This window comes from Rhineura floridana, chromosome 11 (genome assembly GCF_030035675.1).
Source record: "Rhineura floridana isolate rRhiFlo1 chromosome 11, rRhiFlo1.hap2, whole genome shotgun sequence".
Lineage (NCBI taxonomy): Eukaryota > Metazoa > Chordata > Lepidosauria > Squamata > Rhineuridae > Rhineura > Rhineura floridana.
The window spans coordinates 32,619,490-32,635,180 of record NC_084490.1 but is presented as its reverse complement, the minus strand read 5'-3'; the positions used below and the strand labels follow the sequence as shown (position 1 = coordinate 32,635,180).

General features: G+C 37.1%; 2 protein-coding genes and 1 pseudogene across 2 annotated transcripts; all 3 read left to right on the top strand.

Moving 5' to 3' along the window:
• The first annotated feature begins 2,240 nt into the window (after positions 1-2,240).
• On the top strand, positions 2,241-3,176 carry LOC133367804 (olfactory receptor 14A16-like). The gene has a single exon (XM_061591906.1). It carries the CDS (start codon positions 2,241-2,243, stop codon positions 3,174-3,176), a length of 936 nt encoding a protein of 311 aa, XP_061447890.1.
• Positions 3,177-10,803: 7,627 nt separating this feature from the next.
• On the top strand, positions 10,804-11,739 carry LOC133367803 (olfactory receptor 14A16-like). Its single transcript, XM_061591905.1, has one exon. The coding sequence runs from the start codon at positions 10,804-10,806 to the stop codon at positions 11,737-11,739; it is 936 nt and encodes a 311-aa protein (XP_061447889.1).
• A 2,811-nt stretch (positions 11,740-14,550) lies between these two features.
• On the top strand, positions 14,551-15,487 carry LOC133367802 (olfactory receptor 14A16-like; annotated as a pseudogene).
• The last annotated feature ends 204 nt before the right edge of the window (positions 15,488-15,691 follow it).

The following is a 15,691-nucleotide window of genomic DNA, read 5'->3' as shown; positions in this document are numbered from 1 at the left end:
CTGTTTTTGTGGTATAGGGATGGATCCATTAAAAAAGACTCAAAAAGTCACAAAGACTTATCTTTCATAGCAGTACCAAAAGACAGCAAGGGGGACCCTTCCTGCTTTGTAAAGGAGTTTGATTTGCCTCCAAATACTATGTAATCAAGTAGTTTCTTTTCTGTAATTGACAGGATTTTAGAAGGGATGGGACAAGTTGTGAAGTGGAGAAGGCTTGACTAGTGAGGCTTTGTCACGCTGGCATGACTAGAGAAGTGCCCCCTCTTAGGTCAATGACCTCTATTTCTGTGTTGGTTATGTAAATGAATGTAATATTGATAGGTTTCCGCCGGGCCTTGAAAACCTGGCTGTTCAGGCAGGCCTACAGGATCAATGACCTCTATTTCTGTGTTGGTTATGTAAATGAATGTAATATTGATTAAGCAGCAGAGGCTTCCCTATCTGCACAGCTAGCATAAAAATGTGCTGCCTTAGAAGACAGAACACTCTGTCTCTCCTTGGCTAGGAGGCTCGATTGCTCTAGTTTCTCCTTGCTGATGACCAGGAGGAGGAGCCCTCATGTTTTAGATGTTTGTTGAAAATGTTTCTTTTGTCCTAAGCCTTCTCAGATTAGCCCATTATATTTCTCGAGGTTTTAATTTTTTTCTTCTTTTCAACATTGTTGCTTGATTTGTGCCATGTTTTATATTCTATTTTTGTAAACAATTCAGTTTTTGTATGTAGAGCACTTTATACAATCTGAAATCAAAATACAATTTATCTGGTGGGTTTTGATATACTTATCTTGTAAAGGTGGTTTGAGGGTAAAGACTTTGACTATGCATGTACCTGGGGTGTGCCTTCTTTGCAGAAAGATATCCTTTTATACCATTCAAAGCTTCTGTTCCCCACTCCAACCTCCCCGGTTCAGTAGTGCTTCTCAACCACAATAAATGAGTTATCATAAACTAGGGATGGAAGGAAGCCAGATTTCAACTGAACATCAGGAAAAACGTCTTAACTGTTAGACTGGTACAACAATGGAACCAATTACCTAGGGAAGTGGTAGGCTCTCCAATGCTGGAGGCCTTCAAGAGGCAGCAGCACAGCAACCTGTCAGGTATGCTTTAACCTGGATTCCTGCATTGAGCAGGAGGTTGAACTTGATGGCCTCATAGGCCCCTTCCGACTGTACAATTCTATGATTCAGTGATTCGATGGAAAGATCTGTCAGTTTCGGTGCTCTCAGTTGCTATTTTATTTTAAAAAATAGTCTTAAATATAGTTCTCAATATATCTGCAGCCATTTTTCATTTTTTTAAAAAAAATCTCATGAACATTCTTCAGCATTTTAATGCAAATTTATCCCAACACACATGTTTGGATGTAGCTTTGACTAATGTGCTTATTTTTCCAAGCATGTTATTTTGTATGTATGTTATTTTAACTCCTATATTTATTTTTACACACTTTTACCCCAATACATGAATTTTTGTAAGCATGCTTTGATTGGACAACTCCATCACAAAATTAGAATACACTTGCATGTTGATGGATAGTTGTGTTTTGGTTCTCATATTGTTTTGGGAAGTGCAAATTTGACGGATTTGGCTTTACATATTAATTGAATCAAATTATTCTCCCACTCCTATCATAAACTGGGTGTGGGCATATGATATTGAACTAGAACTCCCATCAGCCTTAGGCAGCATGGTCAAATACTAAGAACGATGGGAGCTGTCGTTCAGCAACATCTGGCGAGCCAAAAGTTCACCACACTCGTCATAAACTGTTGAAGTTGAACTTAATGCCTGAATGTAATACTTATTTGATTAATTCTTACCTGCATTGCTCATATTTACTGCAGCATAGGGAATCTGAGACCCTTCATACAATGACCATTGGCCATGTTGGCTTGAACTGAAGAGAACTGTAATCTTAAAATATCCAGAGAGCAAGAGTTTCACTACCAATTTATGATATTTTACTATATGATGTCATATAACATATGGTTTTTTTTTAAAGTATTAGTTTTCCTTGTTCAGGTAATAAGTGGTTTCCCTCAACTTTATGTCTCCTATTTTATCAGAACCTCTTCAATTTTGCTTGATTCTTTATTATTTATGGAAAGAAAAAATGACTTAACTAAACTACAGTATGCACATCATGATGTTATAACCATAAACTCATGATTCCTCTACATTTAGGCTTTATGTTAATGAGTGTATTGTTCCCTCCACAGAGTATTTGAAAGGAAATAAATGGCTAACCAATCTACTCCGACAGAGTTCATTCTGATGGGGTTCTCTGATGAGCATGATGTACAGATTTTGCATTCTGTGATGTTTCTCTTCATTTACATAACAGCCTTATTGGGAAATGTCCTCATCATTACAGCTGTGGCCCTAGACCACCACCTTCACAGCCCCATGTACTTTTTTTTGGTCAACTTAGCAGTGTCAGATATTTGCTACATCTCTACTACCATTCCTAAGACAATAGCCGTTTCACTGACAAACAACAAACTGATTTCTTTTGCTGGATGTGTCACACAAGTTTTTTTAGTTATCATGCTTGTTGGTGCTGAGATTTTCTTGCTCACTGTCATGGCTTATGACCGTTACGTAGCAATCTGCCATCCTCTACAATATAGGCTAATCATGAACTGGAATGCCTGCATTCAAATGGCAGCTGCTTCCTGGATAAGCACCGTGATTCATGCAGTCCTGGAAACCACTATCACATTTAAACTGGGCTTCTGTGGAACCAATGTGATTGGGCAGTTTTTCTGTAATGTGCCGCAGTTACAAAAGATTTCTTGCAGTGATACAAAAGCTAATGAAATTGTGGCTTATGTCATTGGGATCACCGTGAACTCATTTTGTTTTGGGTTCATCTTTGTTTCTTATGGCTACATCTTCTCAGTTGTGCTGAGGATTCCATCGGTTCAAGGTAGATACAAAGCTTTCTCTACCTGCACTCCGCACCTGGCTGTCTTTTCTATATTTATCCTCACAGCTGTGTTTTCATACCTGAGACCTAAATCACTTTCCTCCCCCACCGTGGATTTGGTTTCTGCTGTATTGTATACAGTTTTGCCACCCATTCTGAATCCCCTCATTTACAGCTTCAGGAACAAGGACATCCAAAAGGCAGTGTGGATAATACCCCAAAATTTAAAAAGTCTCATGGCATAATACTCCTACATTCTTGTAAATGTTAAGTATGGAAACACCAAATGCACAGCTGATACTGGACTTAAAAATAAGATCTATATCTTTCTATCTTGTAATAGGGAATGTCTAGTTTTTAACTATTTGACTACAAGGATCTTTGTTATTTTCACAGATTTTGTGACTTAGAGGTTTTCACTCTAGCTTTTGTTTAATTACAATCCACAGTTACTAGACACACTTCCAGGACTTTTCTCAGATAAAATTCAGAAATTGTATTTTCAAATTGGTCTCAGTAACGATGCAACAGTAAAACTGGCACGGAACCTGTTTCTTTTCTTTCTCTGGTTCTGGTTCTCCTTTATTTCCGACAATTGGTTTTGAATCTTCAAATAGAAGGCTGGCTTTCTTCAAATCTGGGGTCTCATGCTGGTTTAGAGCAGGGGCAGCCAATGTGATGTCCTCCAGATGTTTTGAACAACAACTTTAATCAGCCTAGCCAGCATAACCAATGATCAGGCATTATGGGAGTTGTGGTCCAAAACATCTTATGGGCACCATGTTGGCTACCCATCATTAGAGTGAGGCTAATTTACCATCACCTTAAATGGATTATATATGCAAGAGAAGGTGATGAGTTTTATGATGATAACATTTTGCAGTCTTGATTTGAAGTGAAAATTCCCAGTTCAGCATACTTTTTAATTAACTTATTTAAAGATAACGAATTGAGTTAAACAAAATTTTATAGATCCATTTATCAAGTCTTTTTTTTTTTTTTTGCGCATATTCCAAATTCAAAATAGTCACCATGGCTTATCCCATAGTGGTATTCAATACTAGTAGCAGAATAGTGCTGCAAAAGTGAGTGTATATTGATTGTAAGCTGCTTTGGGAGCCAATCTTGGCTGGGAAGGAAGATGTAAATACTTTAAAACTATACATTTTTGACGGTAGACTTACTTCAGTGGTGGATTTATAGCCCACAGAGCCCTGCGCAGATGCCTTTTTTTGGGGGGGGGTGGGACTATTTGTTCTAATAAATAAATGTGACTATGTCTAAAAATATGATGGAGCTTAATGTATAAGAATGATTAAGTTAATAACATGGGTTAGCTTCTGGTAGGCTGTTTTGTTTTGTTTCAAAAGATGTAAAGACAAGTCCCTTGCCAATTGGCTTACTGACAGGACAATTTGTGTGTGTGGGAGTATGCTTAACATTTCATTTGGTAGGGCTATGCCCTGGTTGCCCTAATGGACCAGCCTCCACTGACTTTAATCTAGGAGTAGAAGAAATGTAGAGAGGAAACAATTCAACCAAAAATACCAGAATTTAACAATGTCAATTCATTGTTTATGTTCATGTTTCAAAGGTATGTATGTATGTATACTAATAACTTGGGGGCTCTTCAGCCACACTGCACACTGTGCCTGCATATAAATCTGCCATTGAGCTAGTCCTTAGAATCAGATTCAACTAGACACTATGTCTTTTATTCATCAGTGAGTTACTTACCATACACATGTCTTACATTTGCCCCCACACCCGAAAGAAGATTTGTGACACAAAACTTGGAATAATGTTGTATTTTAATAATTTCAAACAATTTGAAACCTTAAACCCAATGATCCAAATTAACCAGATTGAACCTTATTCAGACAGGTGAGGATAAAACCTATCCGGTAGGGATATTTTCCTCCAGTCCCCTGGGCATGTCAATCAGCCGCTGACTGTGGCTCCCAAGCAAAGGATGGGGAAGAAGTCCCTCCTTGCTAGCAGAGCCAAGTATGTGGATCCAACCTGTGCAACCTGGCCCTAATAACTTGGGGGCTCCTAAGCCACACTGCACACTATGCATACATATCAACCTGCCATTGAGCTAGTCCTTAGAATCACATTCAACTAGACACTATGTCTTTTATTCATAAGTGAATTACTTATCATGCACATGTCTTACATATCTGAGCATAAGGATCAAAGCACCTGATGCAGAGGGAATGACCTCACAGGAAAGATATTGTGCCACCCTTGTGATGCATTTGGATGATCAAATAGGGACTGGATATCACCAAGGTGCAACGATGATGCAATTTCATGAAACACTATTGGGAAGAGAGATGATCCACTCTCCTCTTCATAAAGCAAACCCCTGTCAATAAAAAGCAAACTCAGACATGCACACACCTACATTTTCCAAGAGGATCAACAGCAGACAGAGGTGAGCATTATTATAAATCATATTCAGTATAGATTTTGGGTGAATCCCAGCTTAGTCATGGTTAAGGTAGACCCACTGAATCACATCTCACTTAAGTGTCATTGATTCCAATGGGTCTACACTAAGCATGACTAAGTCAGATGTAACACTAAGAGCTCAAGTTTTCATTCCTTTTTTTAAAAAAAAAAAAACACAGTGTGACAGAGAAGCAGTTTGAACACGGCCCAGTTTATCTCACGGAGCGCCTTCAACGCCACCAATTATGCCGCCCGACAAGATCGGCCTCACAGGGTCTTCTCTCAATCCTGCCAACAAAAACAGCCAGATTGGCGGGTAAAGAGAGAGGGCATTCTCAGTGGCGGCCCCCGCTCTTTGGAACTCCCTCCCACAAGATCTCCGGCATGCCTCTTCCCTAAATGTATTTCGGAAAGCCTTAAAGACCTGGCTTTTTCAGCAGGCCTTCGGGGTATCCAGGGAGGGTTAATTGATATAATTGTAATGCCTCCTGCCCAGTTTTAATATTGTTGTTGCAGATCTATTGTTTTATATTGTATTACTGTATTTTATTAATTGTATTTTAATAATTTTGTAAGTCGCCTAGAGTGGCCATTGGCCAGATAGGCGACGAAGAAATTAAATTTTATTATTTTATTATTATTATTATTACTTGTACACTACCATAAAATGTATATAGCATGTTTTTAGATTTTTTTATCCACTTGCTTTTTCTAATAGGAAATAATAATGTGCAATATGTATGGTTGTTTCTCTGAAAGAGTGAGAGCAACAACTCCCCCTCCCTCATTTAACAAAAGGTACTAACATTGTTAAGGAAGATTATGTTTTATATTATTCATACAGGACTATAAGCTGGATTTTTAAAAAAAAAACAGAAAAAGAAAAAAGTCAAAACTGTGAATTAAATGTACTTCCATATTGGGTATAATTCCTTTGTGCTGTTACATACAATTTAAAACATAAGTCTATGCATGTTTATTTTTAAGTCCTTTTGGGTTCAATGAAGCTTACATCTAGATGAGTATCCATAGGTTTGCCACCTTAGTAAGGATCAGTATGAAATGAGCACGCAAGATTAATACAACTCTTTTTGTGGGGAATGGGGACTAATGGCTATTTAGATATGTGCAGATTTAATACTATAGAGATCGATCCATTAGAAAGGCCTCAAAGACCTATAATGATACAGATATTAAAAAAGAAGAATTCTTCCAGGACTGATATTAATTTTTCTTCAAGAATTTATAAAGTCCTTCCCATTAGTTGCCAGGATTTTAAACAAGATAAAATAAACGGTGATGGGTTTTTAAGCATTCTAAGGGAATGGCTGGCAGACAGATAGGGTCACATTAAAGAACTCTGAGCTATGCCAGGGAGTTCCATATATCCTGAAATATAACACTTAAAGGAACACAAATAAAGAATCTCAGGCACACAGGCACCTTCATCTTCTAAGTGGATCAACTTCAGGTGGAAGTGCACATTTTCATAAATTATATACTGTATAATATAAGGTCTGATAAAGATTTATTTATTTATTTATTGAATTTATTAGTCACCCATCTGGCTGGCTGTCCAGCCACTCTGGGGGACGTACAAATAGGCATACAATACCTAGACATTAAAAAACTAAAATGAAGTAACAATGAAGATAAAATCTAGCCAACCCCAAAAGCCTGCCTGAAGAGCCAGGTCTTCAAGGCCTGGCGGAAACTCATCATGGAAGGGGCATGGCGGAGATCATTTGGGAGGGAGTTCCACAGGGTGTGGGCCACAACTGAAAAAGCCCTTCTCAGAGTGCATCCATTTAAAACAATGAGTCTTAAGATAGTCATGGCAGCAAGAAAAGACACATTAGAGAATTCTGAGTTATAATGGCAGGGAGTCCCATGGATCCTGAAATATAACACTTACTGGAGCACAAGTATCTAATATATCTATATATCTATCAATATCGATATCTCTATATGTGCACAGACATATGCATGTACATATATGAGGCCAACCATCTTTTTGGAAAGATGAATTCTTGTGCCACACTTTTGATGAATTAGAGAAAAGAGTGTAAGTTAAGGCACTAGAGATTGCCCAGGAAAAACTCCATGATGCATCCCCATGAAACATAATGGGGAACAGAAATGATTCACTCTTTTCTTAAGCACACGGAATCTCAGGCACACAGGCACTTTCATCTTCTAAGTGGATCAACTTCAGGTAGAGATGTGCATTTTCATAAATTACATACTACATAAAATAAGGATCTGATGAAGATTTAGTAATTCTCAGAGTGCACCCATTTAAATCAATGAGACTTAAGTTAATCATCAGTACCATATGTCCCATTGATTACAACAGGCCTTCTCTAAGCATGGCTAATCTGGATGTGACACTGAATTCAAGGTTTCATGTCTAAAAATTGTGTGAAATGCCAGCAGAATCAAAGTAATTTGAGTATTTCAGCAGAATCATATTTACTGCCTTGCTTTTCCTGACAGGAAAAGAAATACAATTCATTTGAATGTCCTCTTAAAGAACGGCAGCAACATCTAATTTATTTTATCTGTTTAATGAAGGTATGACATTTGTTATTAAAAGTTGTTTTACATGGATCACACAGGTCTCCTATTTAGCAGATGTGTGTTTTTGCATGAGAAGAATAATGTTACATACTGTATATGACTAATCATGGATTCATATTAAACATAAATGAGATTTTTCATTATAATGTTAAATACAGTGTAAAGCATGGATGAGCGAGTCTGGCCTTCCAGATGTTGGATTCTCACTCCCATCAGCTCCAGCCAGCATGGCCAAAGGTCTATAATGGTGGGATTTGCAGTCCAGAAACATCTAGATTTCCAGAGATTCCCTACCCCTGATTTGGAGCACAATCCTTTGCATGTTTACTCCTAAGTAAGTGGCTAAAAGTTATGTGGTGCTTTCTGCCAGGTAGATCTGCATATGCTTGCACATAAGGCTGTAATGCTATGCATGCTTACTTGGGAATGAGTACCATTCAACCAAAGGGGATTTGATTATATGTAAACATGCAGATGTTACCAATGTTAGTAAAATTAAAATGAGCTATTTGTGGATGAAATGAAGAGGAAAAAATACTATATTGCATTTGCATAATAAGTTGGAGTTAAAGGGTATTTGTGTGTGCTGTTTTTGTGGTATAGGGATGGATCCATTAAAAAAGACTCAAAAAGTCACAAAGACTTATCTTTCATAGCAGTACCAAAAGACAGCAAGGGGGACCCTTCCTGCTTTGTAAAGGAGTTTGATTTGCCTCCAAATACTATGTAATCAAGTAGTTTCTTTTCTGTAATTGACAGGATTTTAGAAGGGATGGGACAAGTTGTGAAGTGGAGAAGGCTTGACTAGTGAGGCTTTGTCACGCTGGCATGACTAGAGAAGTGCCCCCTCTTAGGTCAATGACCTCTATTTCTGTGTTGGTTATGTAAATGAATGTAATATTGATAGGTTTCCGCCGGGCCTTGAAAACCTGGCTGTTCAGGCAGGCCTACAGGATCAATGACCTCTATTTCTGTGTTGGTTATGTAAATGAATGTAATATTGATTAAGCAGCAGAGGCTTCCCTATCTGCACAGCTAGCATAAAAATGTGCTGCCTTAGAAGACAGAACACTCTGTCTCTCCTTGGCTAGGAGGCTCGATTGCTCTAGTTTCTCCTTGCTGATGACCAGGAGGAGGAGCCCTCATGTTTTAGATGTTTGTTGAAAATGTTTCTTTTGTCCTAAGCCTTCTCAGATTAGCCCATTATATTTCTCGAGGTTTTAATTTTTTTCTTCTTTTCAACATTGTTGCTTGATTTGTGCCATGTTTTATATTCTATTTTTGTAAACAATTCAGTTTTTGTATGTAGAGCACTTTATACAATCTGAAATCAAAATACAATTTATCTGGTGGGTTTTGATATACTTATCTTGTAAAGGTGGTTTGAGGGTAAAGACTTTGACTATGCATGTACCTGGGGTGTGCCTTCTTTGCAGAAAGATATCCTTTTATACCATTCAAAGCTTCTGTTCCCCACTCCAACCTCCCCGGTTCAGTAGTGCTTCTCAACCACAATAAATGAGTTATCATAAACTAGGGATGGAAGGAAGCCAGATTTCAACTGAACATCAGGAAAAACGTCTTAACTGTTAGACTGGTACAACAATGGAACCAATTACCTAGGGAAGTGGTAGGCTCTCCAATGCTGGAGGCCTTCAAGAGGCAGCAGCACAGCAACCTGTCAGGTATGCTTTAACCTGGATTCCTGCATTGAGCAGGAGGTTGAACTTGATGGCCTCATAGGCCCCTTCCGACTGTACAATTCTATGATTCAGTGATTCGATGGAAAGATCTGTCAGTTTCGGTGCTCTCAGTTGCTATTTTATTTTAAAAAATAGTCTTAAATATAGTTCTCAATATATCTGCAGCCATTTTTCATTTTTTTAAAAAAAATCTCATGAACATTCTTCAGCATTTTAATGCAAATTTATCCCAACACACATGTTTGGATGTAGCTTTGACTAATGTGCTTATTTTTCCAAGCATGTTATTTTGTATGTATGTTATTTTAACTCCTATATTTATTTTTACACACTTTTACCCCAATACATGAATTTTTGTAAGCATGCTTTGATTGGACAACTCCATCACAAAATTAGAATACACTTGCATGTTGATGGATAGTTGTGTTTTGGTTCTCATATTGTTTTGGGAAGTGCAAATTTGACGGATTTGGCTTTACATATTAATTGAATCAAATTATTCTCCCACTCCTATCATAAACTGGGTGTGGGCATATGATATTGAACTAGAACTCCCATCAGCCTTAGGCAGCATGGTCAAATCCTAAGAACAATGGGAGCTGTCATTCAGCAACATCTGGCGAGCCAATGGTTCACCACACTCGTCATAAACTGTTGTAGCTGATCTTAATGCCCAAACTTAATACTTATTTGATTAATTCTTACCTGTATTGCTCATATTTACTGCAGCATAGGGAATCTGAGACCCTTCATACAATGTTGTACTCTGACTCTTATCATGACTATTGGCCATTTTGGCTTGGAGTGAAGAAAACTGGAATCTTAAAACATCCAGAGGGCAAGAGGTTCCACACTCTTGTATGATATTTTACTATATGATATTATACAATGCACAGTCTTTTTTAAAGTATTAGTTTTCCTTGCTCAGGTAATAAGTTCTCTTCCTCATCATGTCAGCTACTTTATCTCAACTTCTTCAATTTTGCTTGCTTTTTTATTATTGAAAAATGACTTAATTAAACTACAATATACACACAATGATGTTATACCCATAAATGCAGAATTTCTCTAAATTTAGGCCCTATATTAATGAGTGTATTGTTCCCTCCACAGAATATTTAAAAGAAATTGAATGGGTAATCAATCTACTCCGGCAGAGTTCCTTCTGATGGGATTCTCTGATGAGCATGATATGCAGATTTTACATTCTGTGATGTTTTTCTTCATTTACATAACAGCCTTATTGGGAAATGTCCTCATCATTACAGCTGTGGCCCTAGACCACCACCTTCACAGCCCCATGTACTTTTTTTTGGTCAACTTAGCAGTGTCAGATATTTGCTACATCTCTACTACCATTCCTAAGACAATAGCCGTTTCACTGACAAAAAACAAACTGATTTCATTTGCTGGATGTGTCACACAAGTTTTTTTAGTTATCATGCTTGTTGGTGCTGATATTTTCTTGCTCACTGTCATGGCTTATGACCGTTACGTAGCAATCTGCCATCCTCTACAATATAGGCTAATCATGAACTGGAATGCCTGCATTCAAATGGCAGCTGCTTCCTGGATAAGCACCGTGATTCATGCAGTTCTGGAGACCACTATGACATTTAAACTGGGCTTCTGTGGGTCCAATATTGTTGGGCAGTTTTTCTGTGATATGCCACAGTTACAAAAGATTTCTTGTAGTGATACAAAAGTTAATGAAGTTTTGGTTTATGTTATTGGGATCACCGTGAACTCATTTTGTTTTGTGTTTATCTTTGTTTCTTATGGCTACATCTTCTCTGTTGTGCTGAGGATTCCATCAGTTCAAGGTAGATACAAAGCTTTCTCTACCTGCACTCCGCACCTGACTGTCTTTTCTATATTTATCCTCACAGCTGTGTTTTCATACTTGAGGCCTAAATCACTTTCTTCCCCCACTGTGGATTTGGTTTCTGCTGTATTATATACAGTTTTGCCACCAGTTCTGAATCCCCTCATTTACAGCTTCAGGAACAAGGACATCCAAAAGGCAGTGTGGATAATACCCCAAAATTTAAAAAGTCTCATGGCATAATGCATCTAGATTCTTGTAAATGTTAAGTATGGAAACACTGAATGCACAGCTGATACTGGACTTAAAAATAAGATCTATATCTTTCTATCTTGTAATAGGGAATTTCTCATTTTTAACTATTTAACTACAAGGTTCTTTGTTATTTTCACAGATTTTGTGATTTAGACATTTTCACTCTAGCATTTGTTTAATTACAATCCACAGTTACTAGAGACACTTCTAGGGCTTATCTCAATTAAAAATCAGAAATGTTTTTCTCAGGTTGGTCTCAGTAATGCTGCAACAATAAAACTGTTCCGGAATCTGTTCCTTTTCTTTCTCTGGTTCTGGTTCTCCTTTATTTCTGACAATTAATTAATCCTCAAATAGAAGGTCAGCTTTCTTCATATCCGAGATCTCAAAATGGTTTAGAGCAGGGACAGCCAATGTAATGCCCTCCAGATGTTTTGAACTACAACATCAATCAGCCCAAACAGCATAAACAATGATCAGCGGTTATGGGAGTTGTGGTCCAAAACATCTTTTAGGCACCATTTTGGCTACCCATGGTTACATTAATGCTTATCTACCATTGCCTTAAATGGATTAAAGGTAACACAGAAGGTGACACAATTTATTATGATAACATTTTGCAGTTTAGAGTACAAGTGAAAACTCCCACTTCAGCTTACTGTTTAATTATCCTATTTAAAGATAAAGTATTGAGTTAAACAAAATTATATAGATCCATATATCAAACTATTTTTAATGCACATAGTCCATATTCAAAATAGTCACAATCACTTATCCCATAAGCTTAAGGTTGTACAGAATACTAGTTCTACTCAGAGTACCTAAGTTGGTTATTTATTCTAAAGTATAGGAGGGCATTTTCTCTGGCTCGATTCAATGTTTTACCTTCCAAACTTCTGGATGGCACATACAAAAAAATTCCAAGCAACAACAGATGTTGCCCCTGTGATAATAATGAAGTAGAGTCTATTTCACAAGTCTTGTTCAATTGTAGTTATTATGAAGCGGCCAGGAAAGATCTGTTTATGTACTGTTTTATCTTGTATGTCGCCCAGAGTGGCTGGACAACCAGCCAGATGGCCGACTAACAAATTTAATAATAAATAAATAAATAAATAAATAAATAAATCTAATATACCCTATTACAAAGCTTTTCCCTGGCAGTTCCTCTAAGTCCCTTCTGACTGTTTTAAATGAGGGTTCAGATAAGGAAATTACTGAGCAACTGGCAAAATTCCTGAGCTTGGCCATTTTGACCAGACCCCATATGATTGTTAATGGCAATTAAATCAGTTGAGTTGTTTTTACAATCTAGTATGCCGTTGATTGTAGTTTGTGTTATTATGCAATTTTTATTTCATAACATCTAATATTATGTTCTGTATTTGTGGTCAGTTCAAGGTAAATAAAGATTTGATTTTATTTGATTACTCAGAGTAGACTTTTGAAGTTAATAGACATGACTCACTTAGTTTCATTAATTTCAATGAGTACACTCTGAGTAACACTTAGTTGAACACAACTCATTTTTTTCTTTTTTTAAAAAAGCTTCTAAAAAGACCAAGAAATTTAAATGGAACATATACAAAATTACCATTATACAATGTTTGGAAAAATAAATAAAAAAATCACTAATAGGAAAAAATCTTGCGATTTAAGAACGTACCTATAGCCCACAGATATTTCTATCAAACGTTAAAAAGCAGGGAGATTGGGCAGCTATAGTGAATACAGCAGGGGAGCAGGAGACCTGACCACCTCTCTGAGATAATGGACTGCTCTACAAATTTGATTCAGAGATTCGATGGAAAGATTTGTCAGTTTTGGTTCTCTCAGTTGCTCTTTTATTTAAAAAATAGTCTTAAAAAAATCTCATGAACATTCTTCAGCATTTTAATGCAAATTTCTCCCAACACACCTGTTCGGATGTAGTTTTGACTAATGTGCTTATTTTTCCAAGCATGTTATTTTGTATGTATGTTATTTTAACACTTTTATACACTTTTACTCCAATACATGAATTTTTGTAAGCATGCTTTGATTGGACAACTCCATCACAAAATTAGAATACACTTGAATGTTGATGGATAGTTGTGTTTTGGTTCTCATATTGTTTTGGGAATTGTGAATTTGATAGATTTGGCTTTACATATTAATTGAATCAAATTACTCTCTCATCCCTATCATAAACTGGGTGTGGGCAGGTAATATTAAACTAGAACTCCCATCAGCACTAGGCAGTATGGTCAAAGACCAAGGTTGATGGGAGCTGTAGTTCAGCAACATCTGGCGAGCCAATGGTTCACCACACTTATAAAGTGTTGTAGCTGATCTTAATGCCCAAACTTAATACTTATTTGATTAATTCTTACCTGTATTGCTCATATTTACTGCAGCATAGGGAATCTGAGACCCTTCATACAATGTTGTACTCTGACTCTTATCATGACCATTGGCCATTTTGGCTTGGAGTGAAGAAAACTGGAATCTTAAAACATCCAGAGGGCAAGAGGTTCCACACTCTTGTATGATATTTTACTATATGATATTATACAATGCACGGTCTTTTTTAAAGTATTAGTTTTCCTTGTTCAGGTAATAAGTTGTCTTCCTCATCATGTCAGCTACTTTATCTCAACTTCTTCAATTTTGCTTGCTTTTTTATTATTGAAAAATGACTTAATTAAACTACAATATACACACAATGATGTTATACCCATAAATGCAGAATTTCTCTAAATTTAGGCCCTATATTAATGAGTGTATTGTTCCCTCCACAGAATATTTGAAAGAAATTGAATGGCTAATCAATCTACTCCGACAGAGTTCCTTCTGATGGGATTCTCTGATGAGCATGATATGCAGATTTTACATTCTGTGATGTTTTTCTTCATTTACATAACAGCCTTATTGGGAAATGTCCTCATCATCACAGCTGTGGCCCTAGACCACCACCTTCACAGCCCCATGTACTTCTTTTTGGTCAACTTAGCAGTGTCAGATATTTGCTACATCTCTACTACCGTTCCCAAGACAATAGCCATTTCACTGACAAACAACAAACTGATTTCATTTGTTGGATGTGTCACACAAGTTTTTTTTACTTATCATGCTTATTGGTGCTGATATTTTCTTGCTCACTGTCATGGCTTATGACCATTATGTAGCAATCTGTCATCCTCTACAATATAGGCTAATCATGAACTGGGATAGCTGCATCCAAATGGCAGCTGTCTCCTGGATAAGCACTGTGATTCATGCTGTCCTGGAAACCACTATCACATTTAAACTGAGCTTCTGTGGAACCAATGTGATTGGGCAGTTTTTCTGTAATGTGCCGCAGTTACAAAAGATTTCATGCAGTGATACAAAAGTTAATGAAGTTTTGGTTTATGTCATTGGGATCAGCCTGAACTCATTTTGTTTCATGTTCATCTTTGTTTCTTATGGCTACATCTTCTCTGTTGTGCTGAAGATTCCATCAGTTCAAGGTAGATACAAAGCTTTCTCTACCTGCACTCCATACCTGACTGTCCTTTCTATATTTATCTTCACAGCTCTGTTTTCATACCTGAGCCCTAAATCACTTTCTTCCCCCACGGTGGATTTGGTTTCTGCTGTATTGTATACAGTTTTGCCACCAGTTCTGAATCCCCTCATTTACAGCTTCAGGAACAAGGACATCCAAAAGGCAGTGTGGATAATACCCCAAAACATAAAGAGTCTGATTGCATAATGCATCTACATTCTTGTAAATGTTAGGTATGGAAACACTAAATGCACAGCAGATATAGGACTTAAAAATAAGATCTTACCTCTATCTGTCTATCTTGTAATAGGGAATTTCTCATTTTTAACTATTTAACTACAAGGTTCTTTGTTATTTTCACAGATTTTGTGATTTAGATGTTTTCACTCTAGCATTTGTTTAATTACAATC

Excerpts from the sequence above, each read along its gene's own strand:
- LOC133367804 (XM_061591906.1), top strand. The coding sequence starts at position 2,241 with ATGGCTAACCAATCTACTCCGACAGAGTTCATTCTGATGGGGTTCTCT.
- LOC133367803 (XM_061591905.1), top strand. The coding sequence starts at position 10,804 with ATGGGTAATCAATCTACTCCGGCAGAGTTCCTTCTGATGGGATTCTCT.